Raw genomic sequence first — 22,566 nt, forward strand, 5'->3', positions numbered from 1 at the left:
ATTTTTGAGGTGCTTTTATGTGTAAGGTGATCCACTGAGTCCCCTTATTAGTAATGTCCCTTTCACATTTGAAGTCACTGGTAATTACCATCTTGGGGTGTATATTCAAGAGAAGTGTTCTAAGAGTGTGCAATAGGTGTTCCTCTACTTCAAGATGTATGGTACATTCCCCTGGCTGATAAGTAGAGGCTACATGGAATTAGACTTATAAGGAGGAGGAAAAGTGGGGAGCAAGAAGAAAGAGATTTTGTCATCCTGTCCTGACTTCCTTTTTTCATTCTGAGAGCAGAGAAAAAGGAGAAGTAGTTTGGCATTGGAAGGGGAAGGGAACTGGGACCTTAGAGTGACAGAAGAGCCAAAAGAAGGGATTGGGGTGCTCATCTGCGATTCTAAGGGTACAGCCTCCCTATGGAGTTGACACCACAGTATGAAAAACTTGAAGATGACACAGGAGAGAACATGGATAAGAAAGGTCTCTGGGGAATAGGGGGACATTGAATCTGGACTTAGGAAAGGGGTTGTCTTTGCTTAAATGTTTTGAAGTCTACTGAGTTCTGTATGAACTCTGTTACAGAAGAAGTGGAGTGACCTATTTTTGTGAATTCCATTAATTTCTACAAAACAATTTCCTTGCTATTTGAAGCATCATATATGAGTCTGTAAGATATATATATTTTTTTATTTTGGGGGGATTTTTTTTTGGAGTTTTTTTGAAGTGTGATTATGCCCAGGGACTTGACGTAGTGTTGTTCAGAGAATCCACAACAAGTTTTGTAATGGTGAGGGGGGAATTGGAACCTGGGCTGTTGAGCCCCATGTGTATCTTAGGGGAGGTACATGAGAGTAATAGAAGAGGGTTTGTTATAGATATCTTTCCTATTTTTCTTTAAACATGTAAACTTCTAAAAATATAAAACATTTCTTCTATAGGAATTAATGGGAGGTCTGTGGGTTTTTTTTAGATGACGTTGAATTGTCTAAACATAAGAGTAGCCATACTGGGTCAGACCAATGGTCCATCTAGCTCAGTATCCTGTTTTCCAAACAGTGGCCAAGCCAGGTCACAAGTACCTGACAGAAACCCAAATCGTGGGTCAGAGCACAAATCAGTTCTGAATGCTGCTATTCCATTATTTCCTATCCAGAGGTTGATCAGAAATTGGATGAATTAAGTTTGATATGATCAATTTGCAAAGGATCTAACCTCCTCACTTTGTGAGTTAGGAAGTTAGTTTGGCCCCCTTTGCAAATTGGCTGGGCTGAGTAGATGAATTTGGTTACCTAACTTCACATGACTGCTAAAGTTTACAGTTTATTTAGACTTTCTATACTGCCCAATTCAGTGTACAGTTTGAAATTGAAAAAGGACAGAAAGCATTCATACAAGAGAAACAACTCCAAGCAATCAAAACCCAAGAGTGGAGGAGTGGCCTAGTGGTTAGAGTGGTGGACTTTGGTCCTGGGGAACTGGGTTCAATTCCCACTATAGGCACTGACTGCCCAAACCGACTGTCACGACAGGTATCCTGCTGAAGGCAGTAGTGAGATGTGAATGTTTGGACTGATGACCACGTCGTAGCCTTGCAAATCTCCTCAATGGAGGCCAACTTTAAGTGAACCACTAATGCAGCCATGGCTCTAACGTGAGCCGTGACATGGCCCTCCAGAGTCAGCCCAGCTTGGGCATAAGTGAAGGAAATGCAATCTGCTAGTCAGTTGGAGATTGTACGTTTTCCCGAAGGCAACTCCTCTCCTGTTGGGGTCGAAAGAAACAAACAACTGGGCGGCCTGTCTGAAGGGCTTCGTCCGCTCCACGTAAAAGGCCAATGCTCTCTTGCAGTCCAGGGTATGCAAACTGCTTTCGCCAGGGCAGGTATGAGGACGGGGAAAAAATGTTGGCAAGACAATTGACTGGTTCAGATGGAACTCTGACACCACCTTAGGCAGGAACTTAGGGTGAGTGCGGAGGACTACTCTGTTGTGATGAAACTTAATATAAGGTGCATGCACTACTAAGGCCTGAATCTCACTGACCCTATGAGCTAAAGTAACAGCCACCAAGTACTTCAGATGGCAGGAATTCAGTGGCTCAAAAGGAGCTTTCATCAGCTGGGTGAGAACGACACTGAGATCCCATGACACTGGTGGAGGTTTAACTGGGGGCTTTGACAAAAGCAAAGCTCTCATGAAGTGAATTACTAAAGGCTGTCCAGCGATAGGCTTATACAGGTACTTATTTGTACCTGGGGCAATGGAGGGTTAAATGACTTGCCCAGAGTCACAAGGAGCTGCCTGTGCCTGAAGTGGGAATCAAACTCAGTTCCTCAGGACCAAAGTCCACCACCCTAACCACTAGGCCACTCCTCCAGAGTATGCATCTCCTTCCTCTCTCCATCACGTCTAGCATTTTTCCTCTCTCCCTCCATCCATGTCCAGCATTTCTCCTCTCTCCTCCCCTCCATCCATGTTCATCTCACTTCTTCTCTCTTCCCTCCCCTCCATCTATGTCCAGCATTTCTCCTCTCCCTTAAATCCATTTGCATCTCCTCCTCTGTCTTCCCTCCCCTCAATCCATGCCCAGCATTTCTCCTCTCCCCCTCCACTCCATTCATGTGCATGTACGTCCTCTGTCTTCCATCTCCTCCATCCATGTCCAGTATTTCTCCTCTCTCCCTTCCCCTTCAACCGTGTGCATCTCCTTCCCTCCAACATGTCTCCTCTCTTCCCTGCCCTCCACTACATCCATGTCCAGCATTTCTCCTCTCTCCCCTCCATCCATGTGCATCTCCTTCCTGTCTTCCCTCCACTCCATCCATGTCCATCATTTTTCCTGCCCTTCCCTCTATCCATCCATGTCCAGAAACTCTGCTGTCCAGAAACTCTGCTCTCTCCCCTGCCCTCTCTTCCCATCCATGTCCAGATTCTCCTCTGCCCTCCCATCTGTGTCCAGGGATTCTCCTCTCTCCCCCCTGCCCTCCATGTCCAGCGATTCTCCTCTGCCCTCCCCTCCCATCTATGTCCAGCGATTTCACCTCTCTTCTCTCCCCTGCCCTCCCCTCCCATCCATGGCCAGCGATTCTTCTCTCTCTCCTGCCCTCCATGTCCAGCCATTCTCCACTGCCCTCCCCTCACAGTCCAGCGATTCTCCTCTGCCCTCCCCTCTATGTCCAGCGATTCTCCTTTGCCCCCTATCCTCCCCTCTATGTCCAGTAACTCGCTCCACCTCTCTGCCCTTAGCTTCCCGACAGCCCTGCTTTCTGTTCCACCCCCCCCCCCCCGCAACGCGTTTAAATCTTTTATTTTATTTTTTACGTGAAGTCACAGCGCCGGCATTAGTGAGAGGACCAGGCTCGCCTCCTCCTGCCTTCCCTTCGTTCCCTCTGTGTCCCGCCTTCCTGTGATGTAGTTTCCTGTTTCCGTGAGGGCGGGACACAGATGGAACGAAGGGAAGGCAGGAGGAGGCGAGCCTGGTCCTCTCACTAATACCGGCGCTGCGACTTCACGTAAAAAAAATAAATAAAAGATTTAAACGCGTCACGGGTGGCAGGAACGGGAAGCTAAGGGCGGGTAGGTGAGCCTAAGAAAAACAGGCGTGTACCGGCACAAAAAAAGCACTGCTGATAGTGATCTGTGAATATTGTTTTTTCAAAAAATACAGTACAGAAACTCCTTACTTTAACATTCCTGTTTTCATATTTAATAAGATCTGAAAAGCAAAGTGCAAAAGTCAGTGTTTTTGCAATGAGAAACACATTTTTCTCCCTATTACCTCACTTGCAGACATAAGAATCTAGATTATTTATAATTCAGTCACCCACACCCAAACCAAGAGTTATAGCAGTTTAGACAGTGTCCTACATTGTCACTTTGCTTTTCATTCAGATTCCCCTGTATTAGAGCCAGGGCCAGATTTGTTGCTGTAGCTTTCAAGAAGGTGAGGGGCTCTCTGAACTTTCAGTGGAGCGTCCATCTTCCCACTGGCATCTCATACAAGCTGGCTCTTGTCTGTAGCACGTCTTCACTGGACAAAACAGAAAAGTAAAGCCATGCACAGGGTACTTCATACGCATGGTGGAGACTGGTGCCTAGTTCTTCTGATTACCAATCTAGGTTTCATTATAACCACTTCATATTTCCCTTTAGTGTTTTTTCTGCCCGTAACCTCTTCCTGTATCATACAACTCTAGGAGACTTGATAGCAGAGTAAGCTGTTATTCTGCTACCAGAGGAAAAACGATGACTGTTGTTATGTCACAAGAGTTTAATGTACCATAGGACTGGAAAACTGATAATTATTCTTGATGGGATGCTCAAGTCTGTTAGTGGTTAATATTGCAGCTAGTGTAGTTGATATATTGGGCCAGATTCTATAAATGATGATGATACGTTGAAACTTCTGCTCAGTGTGCTGCTGTGGCTAAGAAAGCAAATAGAATGTTAGGTATTATTAGGAAAGGAATGGAAAACAAAAGTGGGGACGTTATAATGCCCTTGTATCGCTCCATTAGAAAAGGTACAGAGAAGGGCGACAAAAATGATAAAGGGGATGGGACGATTTCCCTATGAGGAAAGGCTAAAGCGGCTAGGGCTCTTCATCTCGGAGAAAAGGTGGCTGAGGGGAGATATGATAGAGGTCTATAAAATAATGAGTGGAGTGGAATAGGTAGACGTGAATCGTTTACTCTTTCCATGAATTCTAGGACTATTCTGTAAAGGGCATTCTAGGATGAGCATTCTTTATAGGATAGCATTGAGCACCAAATTCGATGCTCAACTTTGGGCACAAGGACTTACAGCAGTTGAAACTTGGTTGAGTGGAGATCCCCACTATTCTGTAACACTGCGTGCATCTTTTGTGAACGACCCTGATCTGCCCATGCCCCTTCCCATGGCCACACCTCCTTTTGAGTTGCATGCGATCCAATTTAGACATCCATTGTTACAGAATAGTGCGTAGCCAGATTGATGCCCAAATCATTAGTGCCGATTGCTTGTTAGCTCCAATAATTAAATCATTGGAGCCCATTAACTAATTATTTTGTGCGCCAATCTGGGATCCATGCCCAACTTGAGGCAACTGTTATAAATTCCAAGGGATTGTGTCCGCTAATCTGAAAATCACTTTCTGTTGAAAAGAAGTGCAGTGTTTGTCTGTAATTTCAGAGATGTATGCCACTGATCTACAACAAACTTGGTCTGTTAGTTTTTTTTCTAGTGGAAGAACAGCTTGAGTACAAGTCAGTAGAACATGTGATGTACCATCCATCACTGTGTCATTCATCAACACTATTGGCATTGGTCTAGCTGTGTAGTTTTACAACCAGTGTGCACAGTTTGTTACTGAGTCTCTGAAGAGTTTCTACTCTCTTCAGAAAGACCTATAATTTAAATCATTACACAATTCATGCTAAAAGGTTGTGTTTCACAGACAGTGTTATCTTCATTAGTCTCAAGCTGAAAATTTTCAAATTCTGTCAGAGTAGCCATTTCTCTTAGAATTAGTAGACATTCCCTAAAGTGATTGAAAATCTACAAATTGGAGTTGTTTCTTTCATTATGTTCATCTGGATAACCATCTCTTGGGTACCTTAATACAACATAGCCAGAATTTTCTTCATTATCTTTTTCCATTTTATAAAGTAGGTAAGTAATAACTGACATTGGGTTTGGTTGCTAGTGAAATCTGTTTTTGTTAATTCATACTTTTAGTGTAAAAGTGTATAAAGCTTTTGTTGTGGCAGTATCGGCACATGCTGTTGGGAAAACTTTTACCTAGCGTAATAATTATATTATATCCTCCGCAGGTCTCTTGACACAGTGCTCAACAGTGCTCTGCAAGGTCTATCTGTTATAGACTCTCACTTTGTGGAATTAGAGGGAGACACTCTGTACTTGTATGGGTCAGGTGCTCTGGAATCTTTGGAGCGGAGCTGGAGTCTTCAGTCATCAGGAACTGTGACCACACTTTTCTTTACCTTTATAGATTTTGATGAAATTGTTCAAGTGTTACCCAAAGTAAAGATGAAATTCCCTAATGCTTCAGTAAGTAAAACAATTCACAGTCTGATTCTGTTACTGCAGCAGTATAAATGGCTACAGTATTTTATGAGAGTGTCAAAAAACCCCAATCTGTGTGCAATAAAGACCTTAGCAAAATGAGACAAACATATGTCAATTTCCAAATTAAATAATGACATTTTGGGTGGAGAAAAGACCTCAGTAGATTACATAAATTACCCAATGTAAGTCACTGGTAAAAATCACCATCATTAGTTGAAAAAACTCCACTCTTCCAAAAGTGTACAAAAATCATGCTTTTTTAAGGACTGTATTTCAAAATCAAGAAAACAAGAAAGAAATAATATAACAACTTTCCAGGTGAAGGTGCTTGTTGAAATGTAGGTTCATCAAGGCAGCATACAAAATCATTTCAAGTAATGTCCACAGAGTAATCCAAACCTTAGTACTCCAAACAAGGGCCTCTGTTTCACCAAAGCTTCACTAGGGGAGGACTAGAACAATGTCAGCAGTTTCTAGTAATGATTAATCAACAAAAAGGACAAGAGAGTATCTCAATATATAAACACAAAAAAACCTCTCTTGATGTAAACTGCAAGATACTTAATACAATACGAAATGCCTGTGAAGTGCAGAGAGAATAATAATGAGAAAGGGAAAAAGACTCTGTGCCCAAACCTCCACGCAATATATGTTTTTAGTCGAGTTGGAGGAAATAACATGGGTCAACCTTTTTCATCGGCATAAAAAACCCTTATCTCTTATACTCTTTACTAGCCGTTAAGCCTGTTAAAACGGGCGAGATTTGTGTTTTGCAAAATGTAATAATTCTCACCTCCATCCATCCATATGCAGCAAACCTCCTCTCTCCCCTCCCCCGATCCATGTCCAGCAACCCTGCTCTCTCCCCTGCCCTCCCCCCATGTCCAGCAGCCGTCCTGTATCCCCTGCCCTCCCCCCCCATGTCCAGCAGCCCTCCTCTCTCCCCTGGCCTCACCCCATCCACCGATCTTCCCCCCCATATCCAGCAACTCTCCTCTTTCCTTTGCCCCCCCCCCCCGTCCACCAACCCTGCCCTCCCCCCATGCCCAGCAACCCTCCTCTCTGCCCTGCTCTCACCCCCATGTCCAGCAACCATGCGCACGATGTTCGTTTCTAGGCTCCAGCGGCAGTGTCCGACAGTCCGACTCCGTTTCCCTCTCTGTTCCGCCCTCTGACGTCATCACGTCTTGACGCAAGGGCGGGACAGAGAGGGAAGTCTCTACTGCGCATTTGCAGGTGAGTCGGTCACGTGCCATTTATATGTTTGAAAACAAATTCACTTGAATTACATATATCCCATGGATCCAAAACATTAGAAGTGAAAAATTGCTTAGCTTCTAGATCAGTAGTAGACACAAATGTGCAGGGTAAGTCGGTCACACCGACTGTGGCCAAAGTTTTGCTACCATGGGCTGTTTCATGACATGCATGACATATAAAAATATCCTACTGTATAAATGAGCTTGGACCGACTCACCCGCAATTTGCAGTAGAGAGCAGCTGTCATCAACGTTCCGTGCATGCGCAGCAAGTCACAGTGATCCATTGCTGGCGTTGCTGTCCCACCCCTTCCACCGATGGAGGCTATGTGCGTTGCTAAGGGGAGGGAGACAGCAGAAAGAGCAGCAGCAGCCCCCCTCTCTGAGAACCGGATGTCCGCAGAGTCCGGCGTCCCGAGGTTGCCGGTGCACCAACCTCCACCCCCCCCTCCCCGACGCTGCTGCTCTCGCCCCTAACTACGCCGCCGCTCCCACCCCTCCACCCCCACGAAGTCGCTGGCGCTACCCCCCTCCACCACCCTCCCCGAAGTCACCGAAGCACCAACCTAAACCCCCCCTCCCCGATGTTGCCGCCGCTGCTCCCGCCCCCCTCTGTGCCGGGCCCCCTGCACTGATTTCTTCCTGCAGCGCTTTCACACAGAGGTAAGAGGCACTGTCATAGTGCAGGGGGCCTGGCACGGAGGGGGAGGGAGCGGCGGCGAGGAGGGTAGCTGGACATGGGGGGAGGGCAGGGGTTAGAGCAGGGTTGGTGGACGGGGGGAGGCCAAGAGAAAGAGGAGGGTTGCTGGATATGGGGGGAGGGCAGCGGAGAGAGGAGGGTTGCTGGACATGGGGGGAGGGCAGGGGAGAGAGCAGGATTGGTGGACAGGGGGAGGCCAAGAGAAAGAGGAGGGTTGCTGGATATGGGGGGAGGGCAGCAGAGAGAGGAGGGTTGCTGGACATGGGGGGAGGGCAGGGAAGAGAGCAGGGTTGCTGAGCATGGGGGGAGGGCAGGGGAGAGAGGAGGTTTGCTCGATTTTGGGGGGGGGAGGGCAGGGGAGAGAGGAGGGTTGGTGGACGGGGGGCAGGGGAGAGAGGAGGGCTGCTGGACATGGGGGGAGGACAGGAGAGAGAGCAGGGTTGCTGGACATGGATCGATGGAGGGGAGGGCAGGGGATAGTGGAGGGTTGTTGGACATGGATGTATGGAGGTGAGAATTATTAAATTTACAACAACAAAAAACTCGCCCCTCAACTTTCATTTCTTCCTTTCGCTCTTTCATTTTTAAAAACAAAAAGTTTTAACGGACTTAACGGCTAGTAAATAAATAAATAAAACTTATACCAAAACTTTTATGGTGAAAAAATGTTCAAAACCAAAAATATCCAGATATCATTACAGTTAAATATAAAGTACTTGCCAGTAACTTTGAGCACAATATGTCTTCAATACTTAGGGATCCCTCCTAACATGGCCGCGGCGTCTTTTCTTTATATTGTTCAATGCTTGAGATATCCAGTACATCACTTCTGATGGATGTCACAAGTCATATCATTGGCATGTCACTTGAGGTAAACATCATAAGCTGGATCATTCCTGATATAGCTTCAATATGGGAGAATTTCTTCTTTCCAATGTAAACAAATGCAAACAAAAAGGATGTATATAAACTTTAAATATAACAGATTCCTCCGGATACCTAGGCAATCATGTGGAAAATACATTCCTTTAAAGAGATCATACTGGAACTTTAAATCTAATATGGTGCCACGTGTAAGCTGTCCCCAAAATTGAAAAATTAAAAGGACGGAACCATACAATAGAAAGATTTTTTTTTTAAAAGTTCCTCCAGTCTGTTCTCAGGTTTAGTCCTGAAGGTTTCTCGGTTTTCAAAAGAAAAATCCAAAATTGCTCCCTCTGTAAAAACTTCTTTAATCTGTCTGGAGACTCCTCTGATATACGATCAATATAACAGATTTGAAGGGAAGCAAAGGTATGTCCAAATTCCAAACAGTGCTCTACAATCTGGGCCTCTGTTCTTAACAACTTTTATGTTCAATTATACGTCTCCTTAAGGGTTGAGTTGTTTCACCCACATAGATCTTCGGACAAGGACATCTACTATAATAAAACTCACCCTCACCGTTCTGAGGACACTGACGTCAGTGAAGCCAAGCCCTGACTTCCTTCAAAAAGGTTCGAAGGTTCGTGGTGGTGAAGCCACCAAAATCGCTCCGGGCCCCGCCCTCGAGGGCGGAGCAATGGCAGAACAACGAAGGGGTTGGCAGGGAGGGAGGCAGGGAGGCGGGTCTGAAATCGCTCCGGGCCCCGCCCTCGAGTCAAACGTCATGATGTTGGGGGCGGAGCAATGGCAGAACAACGAAGGGGTTGGCCAGAGAGGGAGGGAGGGGGGTGTTGGCGACGAAAACCTTGCTAGTGCCCGTTTCATTTGCTCAGAAACGGGCCTCTTTTACTAGTATCTATATAAATAATTCTCACCTCCAAGATTCTGAAGCTCAGTCTGTGCCAGGGAAACACTGAAGCCCTGCAGTGTTGGTAGGCTAGGCTGTCAGCAGCACCACTCACTGTCACTGATGCACCACTCACTCTCACTCATAGACCCGCCCTCAGCCATGCCCCATCTGGACATAATTCGCAACCCCAACGCGTGTCCCCAGGCGTACGCCAGCTCTGCCGCTTCGCAACTCATCCGTCGATCCAGAGGGACGATGGACAGCAAGGGCCCGGATCCTACGTGCTCGCCTCGGACGTAGGACAGTAGGGAAACGCGACCGTGCTCGAGTACAGGCTGAACGGAGTTGCCAAAGGCTTGCCCACCGCCACATCATGCCAGGATGATCGGAGCAGCGACAGTGGCGTTGACAACAAAGCTGACGCACCGGTGAGTTCAGGGTGCCATCTGTTTGAGAACCGGAGCACGGCTGCAAAGATCCAGATTGCTAACCCCTTCCAAAGCTCCTGCCTCCAACCACTGAAACAATTCCGGACCGTACTGTGGTACCACAGCTGCCAGATCCTTATGACCCAGAGCACAACCAAAGCCAAATACTCCTATTTTGCTCTGTGCCCTGCACATCACTCCCGAGTATCTGACTGCACTTGGAAGATTTCTCTGCTGCCTGCTCCTGCTTGGATAAAAAGAAGCAAATGCTAAGGTCCTTCAGCTCCACTGGTCAAAACTTTGAGCCACAGACAACTCAGAGGAAGAGCTCCACTTGGCAACATGACTTCATACTACAGAACCTTTCATTCACACACACACTCTATCTCTCTCAAACATACACACTCCAAGGGAAAAGCTGCTACCGCCCGTTTCATTTGCGTCACAAACATGCCTATTTTACACACTGTGCAATGGAGAAACAGCATCTCTCTCTCTCTCTCTCTCTCTCTCTCTCTCTCTCTCACACACACCCACACACTCCCCTCCCATCCACTCCTTAATACACAAACTGTAAAAAAGAAAATCAAGATCTCACTCTCTCACTAACACACACACAAACATTCCTCCCAAACAACATCACAACATCACACAGAAACTCTGCCATGGTGAATCAAGATCTCTATCTCTTACTCACACCCACACACTCCCCCCCAACCCCCCCCCCCCGCCCCCACAATAAATACACAAGCTCCAACATGCAGAATCAGCATCTCTCACTTACACCCACACACAACACAAACAAAAAAACAAAAACTTTTAACACATAATACTACGTCAATTATTCATTACCATCACAACACATTTCTCCTAACAATCCCTTTCAAAACAATAATTGCAGGAACCCAATACCTTCCTAGCGCCCGTTTCATTGGTTCAGAAACGGGCCTTTTTTACTAGTTATTAGATAAACAACATAATCTGAAGAGTAAGAAGTCACGGAGTTCGGCAAAAAAAATTTTTGAGTTACAAGATGTATAAAGTTCTCCAGCAATTCTAAAGTATTCTGACACAGGTAACACCGGGAGCATTTTGTATGATTACCCATAGATGTCTTTTTAAGAGTAGTTCTTGAAATATCAGACAGGCTCATTAATTCTTTCAAAATTTGAATTCCTAGTAAAAGCAAATCGCAAATGCATTTTGGAAAAAAATAATGAAGTAGTCAAAATGTTCCAATATTTTCTAAGAATTCTGGAAAATTTTTCAATGCCTGGAGTGTATTTGAGTATACATGTAATGTAAACCTCAGGCTTGGATTTCTCCCGTTTAATAAACAGTAGATCACGATTAGAGAATCTTGCTCAAAGTTACTGGCAAGTACTTTATATTTAACTTTAATGATATCTGAATCTTTTTGGTTTTGCACAGTCTTTTACATTTAAAGTTGTGGTTATAAGATTTATTTATATATACAGTGCACGTTGGATAATGCTATGTTTAACTGCATTCCATACTTTGGTCCTGTTTTTGGCACCATCAATTTCTATGGGGACAAACTTCAGTTTAGTGCATCACTGATAAGTGCAAGATTTGCTTATATGCATGGTTTAAGACCACTCCTCTGCAGGAAATACTCTGCATAAGTGTGCTGTCACCAGGTCCCCCTTCCAGTGGTAGGGCCAGGCTGCTCCTGCTTAGCTCATCACTCATCTCCTCTGGGATACCCACATCCACCACACTCCAGTTCACACGGGCCTCCAGTGAGGGGGAGAGAGTGAGAGAGAGACTCCTCCAGCCTTGTCCTGGAGTGCCCTCAAACATGACAAGATAGTATCCTCACGCTTGCACTTTCCAGGGTATAAGAAGATTTATTGGTGTCCCAAAAGACAAAAGTTCACACATGCACAGGTTCAATAGCTTCAATATAAACCAAAAAGAAACAATAAATTGCACCAGTCCCTCCTGAGGAGGTTTATCTTCAGGTGTGTTCAAAACTCAAACATTCAGTCCTTCACAGTTTCAACATTGCATCAGTCCCCACATTCCCTTATTGCTTCTCACCCCGTACTGCTCTGAGCCGTTCCCACATGCTCTTCAAACGGCCTTTGAGTTGGGAAAAAAAGGCAGCTGCCACAGCTTACAATTTACCTCCTCTTGGCGTACGGGCTAGAGCTGATGTGTCCATAAGTTCCCCACCACTCTCTCCTCCCCTACTATCAGGCGCCCACTCCATAAAATCCTCCCCTCCAGATTCTACCAGCTGACTCCCCTCCTTCTGATTAGTATCCATTAGCCAATCATCATCCATCTCCTCTGCACCTGGGGCCTTCCAGTCTTTTCCCTCCTTCTCCGAAAGCCTCTCCCCCCTCCGAGATATCTGGGAGTTGTAGTCCCCTTTCCTCCCCTTCCCAGCAAGCCTTTCTCCCTGTCAGGATCTCTGGGAGTTAGTCACTGTTCCCTCTTTCAGCGTCAGTCAATCCCTACCTTCCAGGAACTCCTCCCCCAGGATACTGGGATTTCTGGGAACTGTAGTGAAGATTCCCCAGAGGGTGTAGGGCCCTTCTACCGCTTCCCCCAACTCCCGCCTCAAGCGCCCCTGGAGGGTTCTCACAGCGCGCACGGAATATGGAAGCCGATTGACGCGTGACAATACAACGAGATTTCAAATTTACTACCCCTTTAGAAAGAATGTTGTTAGAGTGTACACTGGAGTCGTCGTCACGGCAGAACTGTAAGACTTTAACACTGACTGAACGAATAGAAATTCTTAAAAAATTAGAAAACAAGTCAAGCATCTATTGCTAAAGAATATGGTGTCTATCCCAGTCAAATTTCACGTGTCTTGAAGCAGAAAGATCAGCTTCTGGAAGACTGGCAAAACAATACAAATCCGCACAGGAAACGTAAAAGGGCAGGAAAAGCTGAGGAGGTAAAAGATGCTCCTCTTCGGTGGTTTTCTCGAGTCAGGAGCAGTGGTCCACTGCTTATGGAGAAAGCTAACCAGCTAGCTGAAAGTCTTGGACTAACTGATTTCAAAGCCACTGTTGGATGGTTGGAAAGATGGAAGGAGAGGAACAACATAAAATTCAAGAAACAGCATGGTGAGAAACAAGACGCTGATGACTTTGGTGCTGAAAATTGGGTTGTTTCAGTTCTTCCTACCATCTTGAACGAGTTTGCACCTCGTGACATTTTCAATGCTGACGAAAACGGTCTCTACTGGTGAGCAATTCCTGATGGAACACTTGCATTCAAACATGCTGAAACTACTGGAGGTAAAACGTCGAAGGACCAACTGACGATCCTCCTTTGCTTCAATATGGATGAGAGTGAGAAGTTGGAACCCCTCGTCATTGGAAAGAGCAAACAGCCCCTTTGCTTCAAGAAAGTTAAGCGACTTCCTGTGTCATACGAGGCTAACGCAAATTCATGGATGACTAGGGAAATTTGGAAGCAGTGGCTAAAGAAATTAGACACTAGAATGCGGGCACAAAAGCGTCAGATTTTGTTGCTTTGTGATAATTGTGCTGCACACAGGGATGATGTCAGGCTGTCTAACGTCAAGGTGGTCTTCCTGCCACCAAACACTACCTCTCTGATCCAGCCTATGGATCAGGGCATAATAGCTCATTTCAAACAACATTCAGTCTCTTGTGCTACGTCGTCTGATGAGCGTTATGGATGACCATACTGGCAAGGATAAACATGCTGTTGAACTGGCTCGTAATCTATCACTATTGGATTCCCTACATATGCAGAAAGAAGCCTGGAATCATGTTACACAGGCAACCATTGTGAACTGCTACAAGTGGCCAAGCTTTGTTAAGGATGTGGAGTGGGATGAAACAGATGCAGCTGTTGCAAACGCGTTAGATGAACAGGTTATTGACATCCCAGCCGGTGTTACTGAGGAGTTTCATCACTACATAGCTGTTGATTACGATCTACAAACAGCTGACGACAGCACTGATGTCGAGATATGCGCCTACACGCAGGCAACAACGGCTGATGATGAAACAGAGGATGAAATGAGCAACGAGGCACATGCTGACGAAATTCAACAACCTCCTGTCACTTTTGCAAGAGCGCTGGAGAGTCTCAACACTGTGCGGGCCTATCTGGAGGCCACTGGATGTCAGTGCTATGACAGTTTTTACCGTCTGGCAAACATAGTCTATGGAACTCACAGACCCAATAGTGTACAGAGGACTATAACTGATTACTTCAAGTAAGCCTAACGTTAGTTAACGGAGACTGTATCTGTATGTATAATAAACAGTACTGTACATATGTTTATCAGATGTCAAGCTTCTTTGGGTCACAACGGTTAAGTGCACGCTCCGGTTAACTGCATATATTTCTTTGGTCCCAGACCCTTGCACTTAAGCGGATTGCACTGTATGTACAGTGGGGGAAATAAGTATTTGATCCCTTGCTGATTTTGTAAGTTTGCCCACTGACAAAGACATGAGCAGCCCATAATTGAAGGGTAGGTTATTGGTAACAGTGAGAGATAGCACATCACAAATTAAATCCGGAAAATCACATTGTGGAAAGTATATGAATTTATTTGCATTCTGCAGAGGGAAATAAGTATTTAATCCCTCTGGCAAACAAGACCTAATACTTGGTGGCAAAACCCTTGTTGGCAAGCACAGCGGTCAGACGTCTTCTGTAGTTGATGATGAGGTTTGCACACATGTCAGGAGGAATTTTGGTCCACTCCTCTTTGCAGATCATCTCTAAATCATTAAGAGTTCTGGGCTGTCGCTTGGCAACTTGCATCTTCAGCTCCCTCCATAAGTTTTCAATGGGATTAAGGTCTGGTGACTGGCTAGGCCACTCCATGACCCTAATGTGCTTCTTCCTGAGCCACTCCTTTGTTGCCTTGGCTGTATGTTTTGGGTCATTGTCGTGCTGGAAGACCCAGCCACGACCCATTTTTAAGGCCCTGGCGGAGGGAAGGAGGTTGTCACTCAGAATTGTACGGTACATGGCCCCATCCATTCTCCCATTGATGCGGTGAAGTAGTCCTGTGCCCTTAGCAGAGAAACACCCCCAAAACATAACATTTCCACCTCCATGCTTGACAGTGGGGACGGTGTTCTTTGGGTCATAGGCAGCATTTCTCTTCCTCCAAACACGGCGAGTTGAGTTCATGCCAAAGAGCTCAATTTTTGTCTCATCTGACCACAGCACCTTCTCCCAATCACTCTCGGCATCATCCAGGTGTTCACTGGCAAACTTCAGACGGGCCGTCACATGTGCCTTCCGGAGCAGGGGGACCTTGCGGGCACTGCAGGATTGCAATCCGTTATGTCGTAATGTGTTACCAATGGTTTTCGTGGTGACAGTGGTCCCAGCTGCCTTGAGATCATTGACAAGTTCCCCCCTTGTAGTTGTAGGCTGATTTCTAACCTTCCTCATGATCAAGGATACCCCACGAGGTGAGATTTTGCGTGGAGCCCCAGATCTTTGTCGATTGACAGTCATTTTGTACTTCTTCCATTTTCTTACTATGGCACCAACAGTTGTCTCCTTCTCGCCCAGCGTCTTACTGATGGTTTTGTAGCCCATTCCAGCCTTGTGCAGGTGTATGATCTTGTCCCTGACATCCTTAGACAGCTCCTTGCTCTTGGCCATTTTGTAGAGGTTAGAGTCTGACTGATTCACTGAGTCCGTGGACAGGTGTCTTTCATACAGGTGACCATTGCCGACAGCTGTCTGTCATGCAGGTAACGAGTTGATTTGGAGCATCTACCTGGTCTGTAGGGGCCAGATCTCTTACTGGTTGGTGGGGGATCAAATACTTATTTCCCTCTGCAGAATGCAAATAAATTCATATACTTTCCACAATGTGATTTTCCGTATTTAATTTGTGATGTGCTATCTCTCACTGTTACCAATAACCTACCCTTCAATTATGGGCTGCTCATGTCTTTGTCAGTGGGCAAACTTACAAAATCAGCAAGGGATCAAATACTTATTTCCCCCACTGTATATGTGTGTATGTATATATATATATATATATATGTATATATAATAATACTCACCTCCAACGTTCTATGAACCTGGCTGCCTGTGTCCATAACTTTGGGCTCTGAAGCCCCAGCTGACGTCACTGGACGCATTACGCCGAAAACCCAGGGGACGTGATCAAGTTGGAATCTGTTTGTGTGCGTGTGTCAGACGTGATCACGTCATTCGTCCACACAGCGTGGCTGAGAAGAGGCGACTTCAGCTGGCGGGGGTTGGGGTCCCCCCAGTACGCGGCGGGGGAGGTTTGGCGGCGGGAAGGGGGGCTCGAGAGGGTCGCAACAGGGGGTCCAGGGGTCAGGAACTCCAAGGGGGGTCTGGAAATCGGAGGGAGGGGGTCTGCAAATCGGAGGGAGGGATGCAGGGAGGTGGGGTCTGGAACTCGGAGAGCGGGAGGGAGGGGTCTGGAACTTGGAGGGAGGGGTCTGGAATTCGGATGGAGGGAGGGGGTCTGGAATTCGGAGGGAGGGGTCTGGAATTCGGAGGAGGGGATGAAAGGGGAGGAGGGGAGGAGGGGGGGGGGAATTCACCACCTGTACAAAAAATAAAAAGGAGGGACTACCCTGGAACTCGGAGGGAGGGCGGGAGGGGGGACGACGACCCTAGAACTGGGTGGGAGGGAGGGAGGGACCCCAGGCACACTCACTCTCTCTCACACAGACACACACTCGCACACAGTCTCACTCACTCTGTCACACACACACACTCGCAAATTCACTCTCTTTCACACACACTCTCTCAAACATACATACTCCGAGGAAAACCTTGCTAGCACCCGTTTCATTTGTACCTGAAACGGGCCTTTTCTAATAGTATATATATATTTTTAGATGTCATGCATGCCTTGAAACAGCCCACGGTAGCAAAACTTTGGCCACAGTCTGTGTGACTGACTTACCCTGCAAGTTTGTGTCTACTACTGATCTAGAAGCTAAGTAATTTTTCACTTCTAATTTTTTGGATCCATGAGATATATGTCATTCCTGTGAATTTTTTTTTAGCAATAAAGAGTATAAGAGATGAGAGGTTTTTATGCCGATGAAAAAGGTTGACCCGTGTTATTTCCTCCAACCCTACTAAAAACATATATTGGGTGGAGGTTTGGGCACAGAGTCTTTTTCCCTTTCTCATTATTATTCTCTCTGTACTTCACAGGAATTTCGTATTGTATTAAGTATCTTGCAGTTTACATCGAGAGGTTTTTTTGTGTTTATATATTGAGAGACTCTCTTGTCCTTTTTGTTGATTAATCATTGCTATTATCTATTGAACATCATGGCTTCCCTCACATGGCAGTGTGGTTTGAGTTTTACATCTGAATTCATATCAGACCTTTTGCAAAGACCATCTATTCTTGATATGGGAGACTCAGAGGTGACACAGTCTGCTTCATGGAATTATTATTTGGCAGAGTCCAAAAGATTAGTTTGGTTATCATTTTAGCTGGGGCTATCACAGAAGGCCGAATCCATAATCTAAATATCTGTCAGTGCTGTAATGTTTCAAATTGGCAGCAGCAATATTCATTGCTTTACAAAAACAATCGTAACTCACACACTCGTGAAATAATTGCATCTGATTAACGTTTGGTACCCTTACTTGTAACAAAATGTTTAGTAAGCTCATGGACAATTTCTTTGGCTATAGAGTTCTTAAAAAATGGCACTACTCATTTTGGAAAATGATAGTTTAAAAAATTGCCATGTGAAAGCCCTGGATTTTGATTCTCTGCTTAAGTTTTGGATGCTGTGAGGCAGCATCCACAGCCCCTGGGGAGAAGAATCACCAGTTGTCATTCAGTGGCAACACCTAGGTTTGGAGTTGGTGCCTACGATTGCCAAATTGTGGAAGAAGCCTTGGTTCATTCATGGTACTCAAATGAAGCCTGTGGCACCTGAATCGTAGCACTTATATAAATGCTGCTTAAGCTTCCCCTGCAATGCAGGAGGCTCAAGCACAAAGGAGGCTGAGTGTCCCTGCTCTGTAGCTGTTGATGGAGGGCATTCCATGGTGATTTTTGACCTGCAGTAATGAGAGAGCACCCGTTCAGAGCTTGTGAGTGCACACTTGCTCAGAGGCCCTTCATTGGCGCTGTCTCATTATAGCTCAAAGTTCACCAGAAGACACTGGTGCTATTTCAGCAGCTCTGCTGGGAGGACTATGGTTCTTTTTTGCTTGGCTTAGTACCAAGTGAAGAGAGAGCCAGAGTAGTATGGAATGGGTCAGAAAAGGATACAGGAAGGGCTGGAGCCTCTAAGATGATGGACTCCCACCTTCTTGCCATTCCTAGATCCTCAGAGAGGGCGTCCTCATCTTCCTTCACCACCCTGGGGGACCTGGAATTTGTACTTACACCATTGTACTCCAGTTCTAGCTCTGCCTGAGTGGGAAGCCAGAAAAAGCAGAAACAAACTGTTGCGTGTATTAAAAAAAAAAATAACTGTAATAAACTGTATAACTTTATTTTTTGAATGTTTTTTTTTTTTGGTTGATTGTGAAATTCCAGCAAGCTATAGTCTGGTTGAGGCCCCAAAACTCACAGCTGATGACAAGATATGAATGATTCATTTCTAAATAATAATACTGAATAATTACAATAAGTTGTCTTAAAGGTTTTTATTTAGTGTGGCAGTATTTATAATTCCATACTTACTCTGCAGTTTCAGGGGTACTCCAGGTACTCGCTGTAGAATGGGATCATTCACATTTCATTAACAAAGTACAGAGACATGTTCTTTTCTCATTCCAACCAGAAACATTTGCATATCTGCAAAAAAACAGAATTTAAGGAAATTAAATCATAACATATAGCTTTAGATTTTAGTGGAGATACACGAAAGTGTGCTAATCCAGCATCTTTTTAATCCAGATTTCAGTGCTTAATGTACAAAGATAATGATATGCAGATCACCCATGTGCCTTAAGGATTCTGTTAAAGGAAGGGCAGCCATTAAAGTGCATGTGCCTTGCAGATCTTTCATGGTCTCTCATACCAACTGATGGAAACTTATAAAAACAATCAACCTGTGGGACTCCCACTCTCTATGGCACCATCCAAACCTCCTCCCCCGTTCGACATAGTAACATCTAAGCCCTTACCCTATTCTCATCTTTGGAATAAGGCACAAAAGATTATGGGTCATGTCAAGAGAATACTGAATGTGTTCTGTTGGGAATGAAGCAGGTGAAAGTCTCTAGCCATCAAAAGCAAGAATATTTATTTCCAGTCCTCCTGGGCCATAAATAGGTGTGGTTTCAGGATGTCCAAGAGTGCAAGTTCATCATGCATTTGGTCTAAGAATCAGGTCAGTTTTCACATTTTGGTTTACCTGAATGCCAGACTTATTTGTGGTCCTGCAAGGTACATTGTCTGGAATGTATAGCCTGCAGTGATAAGCAGACAATAGTGAAAGAATATTTAAATTCCTTAAATCTCTACCAGTTACAAAAAGTTTATCCATTTACATTGTAATAGGTAGCTCTACCCCAACATTGGTAAACCTTTCAGCACCTTGTTGTATCTGAGGCTTACTGCAAGGGTTATTTAAACACTGTGATTACTTAAGAGACTATCAAAGTAAGGGGTCCTTTTACTAAGCTGCGGTAAAAAGTGGCCTGCGGTAGTTTAGGCGCATGTGTTGGGTACGTGCTGGCCAGTTTTTACTGTGTCTGCAAAAAAGGGCTTTTTTTAATGGGACGGGAAAAGGGATGTGGTAAAACTGAAACCACCACATAACCAAAACCAGCCTGAGCCCTTAACACCACCTATTGATCTGGTGGTAAGGGTTCATGCACTACAAGCATGGTGACTGGTCGGCATGCGCCAACTGTTAATTACAACCAGAAATGATGCACATGGGAGGAAATAAATCATCTAGGCATTATGGGTGCACGCCAAATCTAATATTACTGCAAGGGGGGAGCAGTAGTCTCGTTTAGGCATGCGCTACATGTGCCTTTGTAAAAGGGCCCCATTAAAATCAAACTCTGCAATTTGTTTTGAGAATAGGAGCAAAATGATGGTAATTTTTGAGCCTGGTCTACAAAGAAAAACAAATCTGCACTAATAAGTAATGCTCAGTTGACCCATTTTGTAGTTTGAAGGTAAAGCTAGAACTATTCACATTGTGATGTGCTGCCTCTTCCTTTAAGATACACATTCTTTGCATCTTTCTCTCTCACTGCAGCATCTTAAATTTAAGGAGACAAACCTTACCATGTTCCAGCAGTTCAATGCATTAGCCCAGGTTCGTCGCCTTGACCAACTGACAGTGGATCCTCAGGGAAATCCGGTTGTTAATTTCACTCTCTGGAAGTATTATGTGCTGTTCCGGCTGAGCCACTTCAATCTGCAGAAAATAAATGGAACAGAGGTAAGCAAGGGATGCTCACGCATGCATATGATTTTATTTTGTAATTCAAATACATTTATTTACCACCCTGTTTACAAAGCCGCATGGCAATGCCAATATAGTCCATTCAAAGTGAATGGGCTGTGTCGGTATTACGCACCGGCAGCCGCGAGTGCGGCTTTGTAAATGGGGGTTAATAGTGATCTTTTTGTTGTTGTTGTTGTATTAGCAATTGTATATATATGGATTTGAATTTTATTGTTGAGCAAAATGAGAGTCCTAATATTGCTAAGCTATGTGAACTGAACTTTTTTTTGGATAATGTGGGATATAAGAGCCAATAAATGAAAATTAAAAATGAAATATAAACATAACTTTGCTGAGGATAAAGGACAGCATTTTAAATATGCTGCTTATCTTTAGGAGTTTTAATTTGTTTTAGTTTTTCTACTTTATCTGCCTTGCATTCTGCATTGAAGTATGGGATTGTTTTCTTGAAACTCTACTGTAGATATGTGAAATCTATTTGACCATCAGCACTTGGAGGTTCTGTAGTGGAAAGATATTCTTAAGGAAAAAAGGGACCCATCAGGGATGGGGCAATCTAAGCCAAATTTAATTTCAGAAGACAAAATCAGAAAACTAGTAAAGTCATTAATGAAAGCTGTGTCAGTATCTTTGCAAATTGGATTTTGAGTGGTACCTACTGGGAGTTCGGCAGAGTTACTCCAGTATTTTGCAGTTGTGGACTAAGCTGGAAGCAAATATGGAGAGTTTCTAGAACGGGGGTGCTCAATGTCAGTCCTTGAGGGTTGAGGAAATCCTGAAAACCTGACTGGGTTGAGACCCTCGAGGCTCAACATTGAGCATCCCTGTTCTAGAGGCTAATTCTATTACATGTCCCATTTGTACATGGTATTGCCAATTTTTGGGTTACTTTAGCCAAACATCTTTCAGTAAAAGGAAAATATCCAGACCTAGCACATCTCCAGATATTTGCCTATGTACTCCCTACCTATATTTTTTTTCCCTCTTGGTTTTGTTGCTGATAACTCTCATGAAAGAAATTACATTATTCCTTGTCATCAAGCAGATGAAGCCATTACGTATGGGTTATGTCCATCAACCTGCAGGGGGAGATAGAGAGCACTCAAATTTTACAGTGCCACATGGTCAGCTAGCTCCACTGCCTCTTCAGTATTCTCTATCTCCCCAAGCAGGGTGGTTGCAGCTTGATCAAGCTCCTTAAAAAATCTGCCTGGGGGTGGCTCCTGGCTTGCCAGTTGTTAGCCGGGGTGTTAGAGGCTATAGCAGCTTCACTTTAAAGGCACATAGGTTAGCCCTTTCCCTGCCTTACCCATCCCCCCAGTGGATGTGAGCACATTAGTTTCACTTTTCCCTGCTCTTTCCCACTCTATACTTGGTGGATGCAGGCACATTGGTTCGCCTTTCCCTGCCTTTCCCACTGTTCTGTACCTCCGGAGTTGATTTGATTGCCTCTTTTGCTGTTTTCTCTACTTTCCTCATAGCGTTAAAAAAAAAAAAAAAAAGCAAGAGGTTTTCTTCAGTTTCTACAGCGTGACCAGAGCTTGTATACTCGGTCCAGTGAGGTAAGACTGTTTTCTGACTTTTTGGCGCGAAGCCGCCATTTTGAATTTTCCGCCGTTTTTCGGTGATGGCTGCAGAGAGTGTTAAGCACTGTTCCAAGTGTGGTAAGCGCAGATCAGCAGCGGGGCTCTGTAAAACGTGCTGTTCAGGCATAAGAGCCGGCCCGAGCATGGCGAGCGATGATTCTTCCCGCTCGGTGGAGCTGGCAGCTGGCGCCATTTTGAAAGCACCACATGGCGCGACCCCTGCTGAGGCGGAGGGTCTGGAGACCGGAGGGGGCCCTCAAATTGAGGCTGGCCAAAGAGCTACTAGCCCCAGACTGGAACCGGGTGCCCAGGGTGAGTTT

The 22,566-nt window shown here is 45.1% G+C and overlaps 1 protein-coding gene across 1 annotated transcript in view; it reads left to right on the top strand.

Annotated features, from left to right (window-relative positions):
• The window catches only part of LRRC49 (leucine rich repeat containing 49), a 249,223-nt gene that overhangs the window by 193,261 nt on the left and 33,396 nt on the right, over positions 1–22,566 (top strand). Inside the window, 2 exon segments of the mRNA XM_030188617.1 lie at positions 5,805–6,042; positions 20,448–20,633. Of these exon segments, the coding sequence (XP_030044477.1) occupies positions 5,805–6,042; positions 20,448–20,633 (424 nt within the window).

The sequence above is a fragment of the Microcaecilia unicolor genome, chromosome 1 (assembly GCF_901765095.1).
Source record: "Microcaecilia unicolor chromosome 1, aMicUni1.1, whole genome shotgun sequence".
Taxonomy (NCBI): Eukaryota; Metazoa; Chordata; class Amphibia; order Gymnophiona; family Siphonopidae; genus Microcaecilia; species Microcaecilia unicolor.